Below are 14,285 nucleotides of genomic sequence, written 5' to 3'. Positions count from 1 at the left end.
ACATCTTTCCGAATGTAACTTAAATAATTCATTAAACTATTTAATTCATTGTGTGCAGGCTCCAGGATGTCTTTGGTGAGATAAAAAGAGAGATTTTTGCCAGTTCTGCAAACCTGCGAATTCTCCACGTCACCAAACTGACACGTTATCTTATCAGAGATAATTAAAGGCAGATTTGATAAAATGCCGTGTTGAAGTGTTAATATTGACAGATGATGCTTCCCTCGCAGGAGAGGCCAAAGATTGTCCAGCACGGTCCCTGGACTCAAGCTATTCCCTGGAAAGAGGAGAAGTTCTTCCGGAACGTCAGGTAAAATCTTTCCCCCGTTTCGTTCTGTGTTGGGGGTGACATTCTGCACCCGTTACACTCTGCGATTGGGTCCAGCGCTATTAATGTCTGCTTAGAACATAGAAAAACTACAGCACAAACAGGCCCTTCGGCCCACAAGTTGCGCCAATCATATCCCTACCTACCAGGCCTATCTATAACCCTCAATCCCATTAAATCCCATGTACTCATCCAGAAGTCTCTTAAAAGGCCCCAGCAAGTTCGCCTCGACAGACGGCAGCCGATTCCACTCACTCACCCCCCTCTGAGTGAAAAGCTTACATCTCCTACTTATTAATACATACATTAATATGTGATGGGAAATACTTGTGTGATTTGTCACACTGGGAAATTGGAAGAATTTACATTTGCTCAAGTGATCTTGCGAGTTTAATTTGAAATCAGAATTGATCGAGACTCTCTCACCATCATATCACTAACAAGAACTGACTGTCGCATTTGCCCCGAAAGAATGATTCACATTTGCTCTCTGGTCCTCCTTAAAGAAATGGAATCATATCCATTCAGAAATCTGCTCTGGTGTAATGACTGAATTGCCGCAAGGATTCAGAATTTGCATTTATATATCACCTTTCACACCTGGGAGGCTTTTCAGGGTCGCTGAATTACTCAGAACATAGAACATTACAGCGCAGAACAGGCCCTTCGGCCCACGATGTTGCGCCGCCCAATTAAGAGAAAAGCAATGACCCTCTAATCTAAACCAATCCCTTTCCATCCATAAACCTATCCACGGATCTCTTAAACGCCCCCAAACTAGGCGCATTTACAACTGCAGCAGGCAGGGCATTCCAATCCCTCACCACCCTCTGGGTAAAGAACCTACCCCTGACATCCGTCCTATAACTACCACCCCTTAATTTAAAGCTATGCCCCCTCGTGCTAGCTTTCTCCATCCGAGGAAAAAGGCTATCACTGTCCACCCTATCTAAACCTCTAATCATCTTATATGTTTCAATAAGGTCCCCCCTTAGCCGCCTTCTTTCTAACGAAAACAACCTCAAAACCCTCAGTCTCTCCTCATAGGACCTCCCCTCCATACCAGGCAACATCCTGGTAAACCTCCTCTGCACCCTCTCCAAAGCCTCCACATCCTTCCTATAATGTGGGGACCAGAACTGCACACAATACTCCAAGCGCGGACACACCAGAGTTATGTACAGTTGCAACATGACGCTGCGACTCCTAAATTCAATCCCCCTACCAATAAATGCCAAGACACCGTATGCCTTCCTAACAACCTTATCTACTTGATTCCCAACTTTCAGGATCTATGTACACATACACCTAGATCCCTCTGTTCATCCACACTATTCAGAGTCCTACCGTTAGCCCTATACTCTACACATCTGTTATTCCTGCCAAAGTGAATTACCTCACACTTTTCCACATTAAACTCCATCCGCCACCTCTCGGCCCAGCTCTGCAACTTGTCCAAGTCTCTCTGTAAACTACGATACCCCTCTTCACTATCTACCACTCCTCCAACTTTGGTGTCATCAGCAAATTTACTAATCCACCAGCTATACTCTCATCCAGATCATTTATAAAAATTACAAACAGCAGTGGCCCCAAAACAGATCCCTGAGGCACACCACTTGTAACCGAACTGCATGTCGAATACTTACCATCAACCACCACCCTCTGTCTCCTATCCGCCAGCCAATTCCAATGTTATCCATATGCCTATCCACTGACCATTTGAACGCCCTTAAAGTTGGCGAGTCCACAACTGCTGCAGGCAGGGCACTCCACGCCCTTACTACCCTCTGAGTAAAGAACTTACATCTGACATCCGTCCTATAATTATCACCCCTCAATTTAAAGCTATGTCCCCTCGTGTTAGCCATCACCATCCGAGGAAAAAGTCTCTCACTGTCCACCCTATCCAATACTTAATTTTAATACTTGGAAGTTTCGCCAGGGTCACTCAGCTGACCTCAATACACTTCTCCACTGACTGGAGCCATTCCTGGCACAAAGGAAGATGGTTGTGACCTGGAGGTCAGTCATCTCAGCTCCAGAGCATCACTGCAGGAACTCTCAGGGTAGTGACCAAGACCCAACCATCTTCAGCTGCTTCATAAGAACATAAGAAATAGGAGCAGGAGTCGGCCATCTAGCCCTTCGAGCCTGCCCCGCCATTCAATAAGATCATGGCTGATCTGTCGTGTCTCAGTTCCACATTCCCGCCCTTTCCCCATAACCCTTAATCCCCTTGCCTGCCAAAAACCTATCAACCCGCATCTTAAATATATTTAGCGAGGTAGCCTCCACCACTTCAACGGGCAGAGAATTCCAGAGATTCACCACCCTTTGAGTGAAGAAGTTCCTCCTCAACTCCGTTTTAAACCGCCCCCCCTTTATCTTGAGGCTGTGCCCTCTAGTCCTGCTATCCTTTCTGAGCGGGAAGAGTCTCTCCACCTCTATCCTATCCATCCCATTCATCATCTTATACGTCTCAATGAGATCTCCCCTCATTCTTCTAAACTCTAACGAGTACAAGCCTAGTTTATTCAGCCTCTCCTCATAGCTCAACCCCCTCATCTCCGGTATCAGCCTAGTAAACCTCCTCTGCACTCCCTCCAAGGCCAAAATATCCTTGCGCAAGTGCGGCAACCAAAACTGCACACAGTACTCCAGCTGTGGCCTCACCAGTGCCCTATACAGCTGCAGCAAGACCTCCCTACTTTTATATTCAATCCCCCTCGCTATGAAGGCCAGCATCCCATTCGCCTTCCTGACCACCTGCTGCACCTGCAGACTGGGTTTTTGCGACTCATGCACAAGGACCCCGAGGTCCCTCTGCACTGTCGCCTGCTGCAGCTTTTCGCCCTGTAAGTAGTAGTCCTTCCTACTATTATTTCTGCCAAAGTTAGATCAGAGTTGAGGAGGAACTTCTTCACTCAAAGGGTGGTGAATCTCTGGAATTCTCTGCCCGTTGAAGTGGTGGAGGCTGCCTCGCTAAATATATGTAAGTCACGGGTAGATAGGTTTCTGATAGACAGGGGAATTAAGGGTTATGGGGAGAAAGCGGGAAAGTGGAACTGATCCACTTCAGATCAGCCATGATCTTATTGAATGGCGGGGCAGGCTCGAAGGGCTAGATGGCCTACTCCTGCTCCTATTTCTTATGTTCTTATGAGAACACAGACAGTGTTGAGGTGAGGGGGGGTGGGGTGAATGTGAGATCACCTGCCCGTAATGCAGTGTGGAACCTGTGCCTGTCCAACTTTTTCCCCTCTGTGCTGCATGATGTGGATTTGCGGATATCGGAGAGGATTCTGTCTTCAGTGTTACACTGGGTGAGGTCCATTCACGTTGTAATAGCCGCAGTGATGGTATTGCTGTGTCTGCAGAGAGCTACATGCTGTAATAGTGGTCATTATTGTCAAGCTGCCCTGACTTGTACAGTTAGATCATGCTGATGTTTTATGATTAATGTAGCAATCTAGATCAGACGGTTTAAGCACAATTAATGTAGTGTGTCTCACAGCAGGCTAGTTCTCATTGGTACTCTATGAAATATTGCTGTTAGCAGGAAGAACGCTCGTTTCTCAGTGCAGGGCAGACACAACGCACAAAGTTAGCTCCAACCATCACTGCATAAGAAATCTGACTCCCAATGTTGCCGAACTGTGCCCCGAGCAGTAAACTGAGGACTCTGTGATCATTGCTTAATTCTGCATCATCTTCATAGCCTCTCGAGGTCAGGATATGTGTGCATCAGACCGTCACAGCAAGCTGAAGCAATCAGTTCTCGATAAATGTTGGAAACAGCTTATCAAAATATTTTCCAGGTTTCTTCCAAAGGATTAATGCTTCGATTTTCCACATTTTATATGACTGGATAATTATCCCCGTGATCTGGGTCATGGAGAACATATTCCGAGGGTTACCTCTGCTAACAGCGTACCCGGGCAATGTCTTGGTCACAAGAACTTCAGAATGCAAATGTCAAACAACCCCCGGAAGGGGCAGTTAGATGATTCTTGGAGGTCGGGATATGCCGGAAAAGGGAAAGTGTGTCTTCCAAGCAAGTGCTGTGACCCATTTGGGCTATTGAGTGGATGGCAAGGGCCTTCATCTGGTGGAGGACAAGGTGAGGACCATTGGGTGGCACGGTGGCACAGTGGTTAGCACTGCTGCTTCACAGCTCCAGGGTCCTGGGTTTGATTCCTGGTTACTGTCTGTTTGCACATTCTCCTCGTGTCTGCATGGGTTTCCTCCGGGTGCTCCGGTTTCCTCCCACAGTCCAAAGATGTGCGGGTTAGGTTGATTGGCCATGCTAAGAAATTGCCCCTTAGTGTCCTGGGATGTGTAGGTTAGAGGGATTAGTGGGTATAATATGTAGGGATATGGGGGTAGGGCCTGGGTGGGATTGTGGCCAGTGCAGACTCGATGGGCTGAAGGGCCTTTTTCTGCCCTGTAGGGTTCTACGAAGGAGGGGCCGACTCTAAGGGACCCCAAGGAATTGAAATCCTCCCTGAGGTTAGTGTATTATTATGGGAATTTTGTGCGGAATATGTCTTCCTGACTGGTCCCCCTGTATACCCAACTCCAGGAACATCTGAGGGGGGCGCTGCAGCTGGAGGCTTTCATCAGAGTTAAACAGCAGTTTTTGTCCTCGAATTTATTGGCCTATTTTTGCCCCCGAAAAGGGATGGGATTCTCTGGCTGTTCACTCCGCCAGGATTCTCCAGAATGAACGGAGATTTCGCTGAGTGTCTAATTCTCCATGGCTGCAGTGGCAGGTTGGGGTGGGTACTGGCAGCGGTTGACAGAGGGGAATCTGTGGATGTGGTGTTTTTAGATTTCCAGAAGGCGTTCGATAAGGTGCCTCACGAAAGGTTACTGCAGAAGGTTAAGGTGCACGGAGTTAGGGGTAAAGTGTTAGTGTGGATTGAGGATTGGGTATCTAACAGGAAGCAGAGAGTTGGAATAAATGGGTGCTTTTCTGGTTGGCGGTTGGTGACTAGTGGAGTGCCGCAGGGATCGGTGCTGGGGCCTCAACTGTTTACCATTTATATAGATGATCTGGAGGAGGGGGCAGAGTGTAGGGTAACAAAATTTGCCAATGACACGAAGATGAGTGGAAAAGCAAATTGTGCGGAGGGTGTGGAAAGTCTGCAGAGGGATCTGGATAGGCTGAGCAAGTGGGTGAGGGCCTGGCAGATGGAGTATAATGTTAGCAAGTGTGAGGTTATCCACTTTGGTAGAAATAATAGTAGGAGGGATTACTATTTAAATGATGAAAAATTACAACATGCTACAGTGCAGAGGGACCTGGGGGTCCTTGTGCACGACTCGCAAAAATCCAGTCTGCAGGTGCAGCAGGTGGTTAGGAAGGCGAATGGGATGCTGGCCTTCATAGCGAGGGGGATTGAATATAAAAGTAGGGAGGTCTTGCTGCAACTGTACAGGGCACTGGTAAGGCCGCAGCTGGAGTACTGTGTGCAGTTTTGGTCGCCGCACTTACGCAAGGATATTTTGGCCTTGGAGGGAGTGCAGAGGAGGTTCACTAGGCTGATACCGGAGATGAGGGGGTTGGACTATGAAGAGAGACTAAATAGACTGGGTCTGTACTCATTAGAGTTTAGAAGGATGAGGGGGGATCTTATAGAGACGTATAAGATAATGAAGGGGATGGATAGGGTAGAGGTAGAGAGATTCTTCCCGCTTAGAAAGGACAGCAGGGCTAGAGGGCACAGCCTCAAGATAAGGGGGGGGGGGACAGTTTAGATCAGAGTTGAGGAGGAACTTCTTCACTCAAAGGGTGGTGAATCTCTGGAATTCTCTGCCCGTTGAAGTGGTGGAGGCTGCCTCGCTAAATATATTTAAGACGCGGGTAGATAGGTTTCTGATAGACAGGGGAATTAAGGAGAAAGTGGGAAAGTGGAACCGATCCACTTCAGATCAGCCATGATCTTATTGAATGGCGGGGCAGGCTCGAAGGGCTAGATGGCCTACTCCTGCTCCTATTTCTCATGTTCTTATGATAGGTGCTTTGTCACAGTGACTGATTATAAAGCATTGCTGGGACTTTATAAAGAAAACAAGGCAATAGCCGCTATTGCCTCCATCCTTGTTTCTGGTGGCTATTGAGTACCTCCTAGAGCACCCCCCCAGGACCCGGATAGTTAACACTAATGCACTGAGTCGCCTGCCATTTCCAATCAGCCCAGCTTTGTTACCAGCTGTGGAAGAGATCGTGCTGACCCTCAATTTTGTGGATACCTTGCCGGTGTCTGCAAAGCAAATCAAAGCCGAGACACAAAAGGACCCAGTCCTGTCTAAATGAAAAGATATAGGGTGGAATTCTTCGGCCGTTCATGCCGGCAGCACAGCCCCACCCACGGGTTTCCCGCCAGCGTGGGGTGAACATCAATGGGAATTACTATTGACAGTGGGGGAACCAGAGAATCCCACCGCTAGCAAACAACATGCCACCTCCTGAGCAGGAAACACGTGTCTGGGAGGCTAGAGAACCTCGCCCATTATACCCCCCTCCCCCGCCCCCCATCCCTCTCCCCTCCCCCGCTCCCCCCCCACCCTCCATCCCTCTCCCCTCCCCCCCTCCCCAGCCCCCTCATCCCTCCCCCCACTCCCCCCTGCCCCCCCAATCCCTCTCCCCACCTCCCCGCTCCCCCCGCCCCCCCATCCCTCTCCCCTCCCCCCTCCCCCGCCCCCCCATCCCTCTCCCCTCCCCCCTCCCCCGCCCCCCTATCCCTCTCCCCTCCCCCGCTCCCCCCAGCCCCCTCATCCCTCCCCCCACTCCCCCCTGCCCCCCCAATCCCTCCCCCCACCTCCCCCGCTTCCCCCTCCCCCAATCCCTCCCCCCACCTCGCCCGCTTCCCCCTGCCCCCTCACCCCTCCCCCCACTCCCCCCCTGCTTCCCCCAAGGCAGCAGGTAATCTCTCTCAGCCCCCGGGGTGGGGGGGGTGTTGAATGAACCATCCCCAGGGCAGTGCCTGGGTCACTGTCCAACTCCAGCAGCCAGCAACTCCTAACATTGGCTAAACGGGCCGAGTGGCCTCCTCCTGTTCCTGTGTTTGATGATGTGTGCTAGTGGGTGATGGGAGAGGGATAGCAGAGGCTGCAGGGAGGCCGTGTTACTCACACTCGGACTCTGCAATCCTGCCAGCCCGGGGTTAAGTTCACAAAGCAGTGTGATTTTTAACATACTCAGACCCTCTGTTACTTGTTAACCCCATTCAATAGCAGCAGCGGCAGAATGACTCTGCTGTCCCTGGGGATAGGTGCTGATAGCGAGGTGGGCACATGCCAACCCGCAGTGTGACTGTGGGCAGCGTTCTGTGCCACCCAGCCTCAATCTTTGCTGCGAATGGAAAATGTCAGCGCCCATAACTCAGTCCGCCAGCAAGCAGAGAGCGTCTCCGGTTTGGCCAGAGAATTGCGGCTGGATTTTTTCCGAATTTGTGCTGTTGTTCTGGAAACCGCTCGGTTCAGTTTACTTGTCCACAAGTGATTTCCCTGTGGACTGTTTGACTTTCCTTATTGTCTCTCTTACCCCCCCCGCCTCCAGCCTCACTCAACCAACAGTCTCTGAAAGGTTGGACTTGCTTCGAGACCCTCAGCCCCAGCTCCTGCTCTACACCCAGCAAACAAATTAAACCTTGTTCTTCCACACTGTGTCTCCAGCCTCCTCCGTCTGGGAGGTTTATTTTAATCTCACATTCTCCCTCTTTGTTAAGGCGTGCAGTTTGTGTGCTGTGTTTCTCCTGTGTACAGACGCCTGCACACTCTGCTAAAGAGGCTTTATTCAGTCACTCTGCTTTTCGCTGGAGATCCGAGCAACTCCTTTCCCCTCCCGCTGAATCCCTGAGCTGAAAACTGCAGCAACATCTGTGTTAGTCAAGAGGAGAGAGAAAGTTATTAATTCTGGTTGAGTTCGAACCACCGACTACAATCCCACCCTGGCCCTATTCCCGTGACCCCACTTATCTATCCTCGCTAATCCCCCTGATACCAAGGGTCAATTTAGCACAGTCAGTCCATCTAATCCACACATCTTTGGACGGTGAGAGGAAACCCACACAGACACGGGGAGAATGTGCAAACTCCACACAGACAGTGACCCGAGGCTGGAATCGAACCCAGGACCCTGGTGCTGTGAGGCAACAGCGCTAACCCACTGTGCCACCCAGATATTGTCAGTTTCCCTAATCCACTGTCACTACATTTAAATCTTTTCTATGGTTTCAAGCTATTAATTTAATATTTTCTAAAATCCGCTAGGAAATAGAAAATAGAACATAGAACATTACAGCGCAGAACAGGCCCTTCGGCCCACGATGTTGCGCCCACCAGCTTTTAAAAAAAAACAACTCTAACCCACTAATCTAAACCAATCCCATTTCGTCCATAAACCTATCCACAGATCTCTTAAACGCCCCCAAACTAGGCGCATTTACAACTGCAGCAGGCAGGGCATTCCAATCCCTCACCACCCTCTGGGTAAAGAACCTACCCCTGACATCAGTCCTATAACTACCCCCCCTTAATTTAAAGCCATGCCCCCTCGTGCTAGCTTTCTCCATCCTAGGAAAAAGGCTATCACTATCCACCCTGTCTAAACCTCTAATCATCTTATATGTTTCAATAAGATCCCCTCTTAGCCGCCTTCTTTCCAGCGAAAACAACCCCAAATCTCTCAGTCTCTCCTCATAGGATCTCCCCTCCATACCAGGCAACATCCTGGTAAACCTCTTCTGCACCCTCTCCAAAGCCTCCACATCCTTCCTGTAATGTGGGGACCAGAACTGCACACAGTACTCCAAGTGCGGCCGCACCAGAGTTGTGTACAGTTGCATCATGACGCTGCGACTCCTAAATTCAATCCCCCTACCAATAAACGCCAAGACACCGTATGCCTTCTTAACAACCTTATCTACTTGATTCCCAACTTTCAGGGATCTATGTACACATACACCTAGATCCCTCTGCTCCTCCACTCTATTCAAAGTCCTCCCGTTAGCCCTATACTCAACACATCTGTTATTCCTACCGAAATGAATTACCTCACACTTCTCCGCATTAAACTCCATCCGCCACCTCGCGGCCCAGCTCTGCAACCTTTCTAAGTCACCCTGCAAACTATGACACCCTTCCTCACAATCTACCACACCTCCGACTTTGGTGTCATCAGCAAACTTACTAATGTCTCTATTAATTAAATTAGGCAAAATTGGATGACCTGTACCTTAAAAGATCATCTCACAGTTACTATATTACTCACAAAACTCTATATGTCATCGATTCCCCCACTTTTGCAGCCCCCTGGTTCAATCTGTAAAGCACAGAATGTCAACTTGGCTCAATTTTGATTCAGATGGAGTATAATGTTAGCAAATGTGAGGTGATCCACTTTGGCAGAAATAATAGTAGGAGGGATTGTTATTTAAAAGGCGAAAAGCTGCAGCATGCTACGGTGCAGAGGGACCTGGGGGTCCTTGTGCATGAGTCGCAAAAACCCAGTCTGCAGGTGCAGCAGGTGGTCAGGAAGGCGAATGGGATGCTGGCCTTCATAGCGAGGGGGATTGAATATAAAAGTAGGGAGGTCTTGCTGCAACTGTACAGGGCACTGGTGAGGCCGCAGCTGGAGTACTGTGTGCAGTTTTGGTCACCGCACTTGCGCAAGGATATATTGGCCTTGGAGGGAGTGCAGAGGGGGTTTACTAGGGTGATACCGGAGATGAGGGGGTTAGACTGTGAAGAGAGACTAAATAGATTGGGTGTGTACTCGTTAGAGTTTAGAAGGATGAGCTGGGATCTTATAGAGACGTATAAGATAATGAAAGGGATGGATAGGGTAGAGGTAGAGAGATTCTTCCCGCTTAGAAGGGACAGCAGGACTAGAGGGCACAGCCTCAAGATAAGGGGGGTGGGGGGGCAGTTTAGATCAGAGTTGAGGAGGAACTTCTTCACTCAAAGGGTGGTGAATCTCTGGAATTCTCTGCCCGTTGAAGTGGTGGAGGCTGCCTCGCTAAATATATTTAAGTCACGGGTAGATAGGTTTCTGATAGACAGGGGATTAAGGGTTATGGGGAGAAAGCGGGAAAGTGGAACTGATCCACTTCAGATCAGCCATGATCTTATTGAATGGCGGGGCAGGCTCGAAGGGCTAGATGGCCTACTCCTGCTCCTATTTCTTATGTTCTTATGAGACAAGGATTTCAATTTGTAGGAAAAACTAGGATCTGAGGGCACAGCCTCAGAATAAAGAGACGACCCGTTGGAACAGAGATGAGGAGGTGGTGAATCTGTGGAACTCTTTGCCACAGAAGGCTGTGGAGGCCAGGTCATTGGGTGTATTTAAGACAGAGATAGGTAGATTCTTGATCAGCAAGGAGATCAAAGGTTATGGGGGAAAAGGCAGGAGAATGAGGTTGAAAAACTCAATCAGCTGTGATTGAATAGCAGAGAAGATTGATGGGCTGAATGAATAAGAGGGGATCTTATTGAAACATATAAGATGATTAGAGGTTTAGATAGGGTGGATAGTGATAGCCTTTTTCCTCGGATGGAGAAAGCTAACATGAGGGGGCATGGCTTTAAATTAAGGGGGGGTAGTTATAGGACGGATGTCAGGGGTAGGTTCTTTACCCAGAGGATCTGTGGATAGGTTTATGGACGAAAAGGGATTGGTTTAGGTTAGTGGGTCATTGTTTTTTAACTGGTCGGCGCAACATCGTGGGCCGAAGGGCCTGTTCTGTGCTGTAATGTTCTATGTTCTATGTTCTATATATCTTACGATCTTCCACCAGTATCTCAGCTTTTCATTTCAGTCAGGATGTTGTGCGTGTTGGAAGCATTATCTTTCGGGTGAGACATGAAACCAGTCTCAGGGTAGGGTACTTGCCAAAATATTTCAGATGCTGGGAATCCAAAATAAAACTGAATATGAAAATATTCAGCATACCATTGGGTGGCTATTAAATCTTGCCCATTGGTTTTACAATCCTTTATCTGTAGAGATGTGAACTGATTTGGGTATTATCAGCTTTGTTCTGTTTTTATCTGATCATATACTTGGAGTACTGTGCGTAGTTCTGATCGCCTCACTACAGGAAGGATGTGGAAGCTATTGAGAGGGTGCAGAGGAGATTTACAAGGATGTTGCCTGGATTGGGAGGCATGCCTTATGAAGATAGGTTGAGGGAGCTCGGTCTCTTCTCCCTGGAGAAACGAAGGTTGAGAGGCGACCTGATAGAGGTTTATAAAATGTTGAGAGGAATAGATAGGGTGGATTCTCGGAGGCTATTTCCCAGGGCTGAAATGGTCGCTACGAGAGGACACAGGTTTAAGGTGCTGGGGAGCAGGTACAGAGGAGATGTCAGGGTTAAGTTTTTCACTCAGAGGGTGGTGAGTGAGTGGAATCGGCTGCCGTTGGTGGTGGTAGAGGCGAACTCGCTGGGGTCTTTTAAAAGACTTCTGGATGAGTATATGGGATTTAATGGGATTAGGAGTTATAGATAGGTCTATGGATTGGTAGGTAGGGATATGATCAGTGCAACTTGTGGGCCGAAGGGCCTGTTTGTGCTGTAGTGTTCTCTGTTCTATATTGCTGTGAGTGGGATCCTGCTGTGTACAAATTGGCTGTTGCGTTTGCTACATTACAACAGTGAGGACACTTCACAACTGCTTCCTATGGCTGGAAAGCACTTGGAAGATGTGATGATACTTTAAAAGGTGCTATTTAAATGCTAATTCATTCCTGCTCCATTGGAGGCGCCAAAAATGTGTTGTTCAACGCGTTCTTTTGCCCCGTCACTGCTGGCAGTGACTGGAGTCTGTCCCTGCAGGACCTGATCAACAAGAAGGCGATAGTGTGACACTGCAGCATTCCAGTACTGGACAGGAGTGATCGGGGTGACCGGAGTGTCCGACCACACCAGCACAGGGGACCCAGATCCCCAGCCTGTGTTTTGAAACAAGCAGGGACTGTTGGACACAAAGTCCCTTGGTCACAGCCAGGTTAAACCGCGTTCCTGCACTGACACAAACTGACTCCACCTGGAGACTGCTTGTTAAACGTGATGTGGGTATGCCGGCGTTGGACTGGCGTAAACACAGTAAAAAGTCTGACAACACCAGGTTTAAGTCCAACCAATTTATTTGATAATAGACTCACAAGCTTTCGGGGGGCTAACCCCAAAAGCTTGTGAGTCTATTACCAAATAAATCGGTTGGACTTAAACCTGGTGTTGTCAGACTTTTTACTGTGACTGCTTGTTAAAGGCAGAGAGATTTCAGGAGAATGGGACCTGTTTCAAACCCCAATCTCCATAGTCTCAATAACACTCCAATAAATAGAACGTCAGGACACAGAACAACTAGTTAAAATTGTTTGTACGCATTTTATGTGCAGTGATACTTCCAGAAAACATCCGTTTTTACATATTGAATGTCAACTTTAAGGGCATCCAAATGGTCAGTGGATAGGCATATGGATAAGATTGGAATAGTTTAGGTTAGAGGGTCATTAGTTCCACTGGTCGGCGCAACATTGAGGGCCGAGGGGCCTGGACTGCGCTGGAATGTTCTATATAGAAACATTCCACGTTTGTGGATTTATTGCAGTTTTTTAATAGTTGTGTTTCCATCGTCCCAGGAGGAAATGGGTGTGGTGATAACCCCCAGAGTTGGGTTTATTATTGGGCAGACATTCACTGAGCTGTTTTGGTTTCTTTTTCAGTGATTCCATTGGAAATAACTACAGCCCGGCAGCCAAAACATATTCCACTTACCACATCTACAAACTCCTCGGCTCCTGTGGTAAGGCCACACAGCAACCTCCGTTCTACATTTCGCTACGGTCACTTGATCAGCGGTCAGTGCTGGTGACACGGAGATCCCACAGCGTGTCCAAAATAGTGGAGAGATCCAGAGATCCCAGCCACGCGTGGGGAGATTGGGGGTGGGAAGTCTCTCCCCATGTGGGAGATGTGAACTCTGCGAGCTGTGTGTCTCACAGTGTTTAGAGATATTGTAAATGTTTGTGAAGGCTGGATAAAATCTGTGGAATAGTTATTTAAATAGAACATAGAACATAGAACACTACAGCACAAACAGGCCCTTCGGCCCACGAGTTGCGCCGAACACATCAACACCTACCAATCTATAGACCTATCTATAACCCTCAATCTCATTAAACCCCATATACTCACCCAGAAGTCTTTTAAAAGACCCCAGCAAGTTCGCCTCCACCACCACTGACGGCAGCCGATTCCATTCACTCACCACCCTCTGAGTGAAAAACTTACCCCTAACATCACTTCTGAACCTCCCTCCCCGCACCTTAAATCTGTGTCCTCTCGTAGCGACCATTTCAACCCGGGGAAATAGCCTCTGAGAGTCCACCCTATCTATTCCTCTCAACATTTTGTAAACTTCTATCAGGTCGCCTCTCAACCTTCGTCTCTCCAGGGAAAAGAGTCCCAGCTCCCTCAACCTAACTTCATAAGGCATGCCTCCCAGTCCAGGCAACATCCTTGTAAATCTCCTCTGTACCCTTTCAATAGCTTCTACATCTTTCCTATAGTGAGGCGACCAGAACTGCGCACAATACTCTAAATGAGGCCTGACAAGGGTCTTATAAAGTTCCAGCATTACCTCCCGACTCCTAAACTCAATCCCTCGATTAATGAAGGCCAGTACACCATACGCCTTCTTGACCACCTCCTCCACCTGCGAGGCCGATTTAAGAGTCCTGTGGACCCGGACCCCAAGATCCTTCTGCTCTTCAACACTACTCAGACTTCTGCCCTTGATAGTGTACTCGTTCATCCCATTGGTTCTGCCAAAATGGACCACTACACATTTATCCGTGTTGAAGTCCATCTGCCACTTCTCCGCCCAGTCCTGCATCCTATTTATGTCCTGCTGCAACTTTTGCCATCCTTCCAGATCATCC

The 14,285-nt window shown here is 48.5% G+C and overlaps 1 protein-coding gene across 1 annotated transcript in view; it reads left to right on the top strand.

The window, feature by feature from the left end:
- Nucleotides 1–215: 215 nt before the first annotated feature.
- LOC145355578 (dynein axonemal heavy chain 3-like) overlaps nt 216–14,285 on the top strand; it is a 507,454-nt gene continuing 493,384 nt past the window's right edge. Inside the window, 2 exon segments of the mRNA XM_080207828.1 lie at nt 216–310; nt 13,068–13,147. Of these exon segments, the coding sequence (XP_080063954.1) occupies nt 216–310; nt 13,068–13,147 (175 nt within the window).

Source organism: Carcharhinus amblyrhynchos, chromosome 19 (genome assembly GCF_965287045.1).
Source record: "Carcharhinus amblyrhynchos chromosome 19, sCarAmb.v2.hapA, whole genome shotgun sequence".
Taxonomy (NCBI): Eukaryota; Metazoa; Chordata; class Chondrichthyes; order Carcharhiniformes; family Carcharhinidae; genus Carcharhinus; species Carcharhinus amblyrhynchos.
This window is presented reverse-complemented; position numbering and strand designations above follow the sequence as displayed.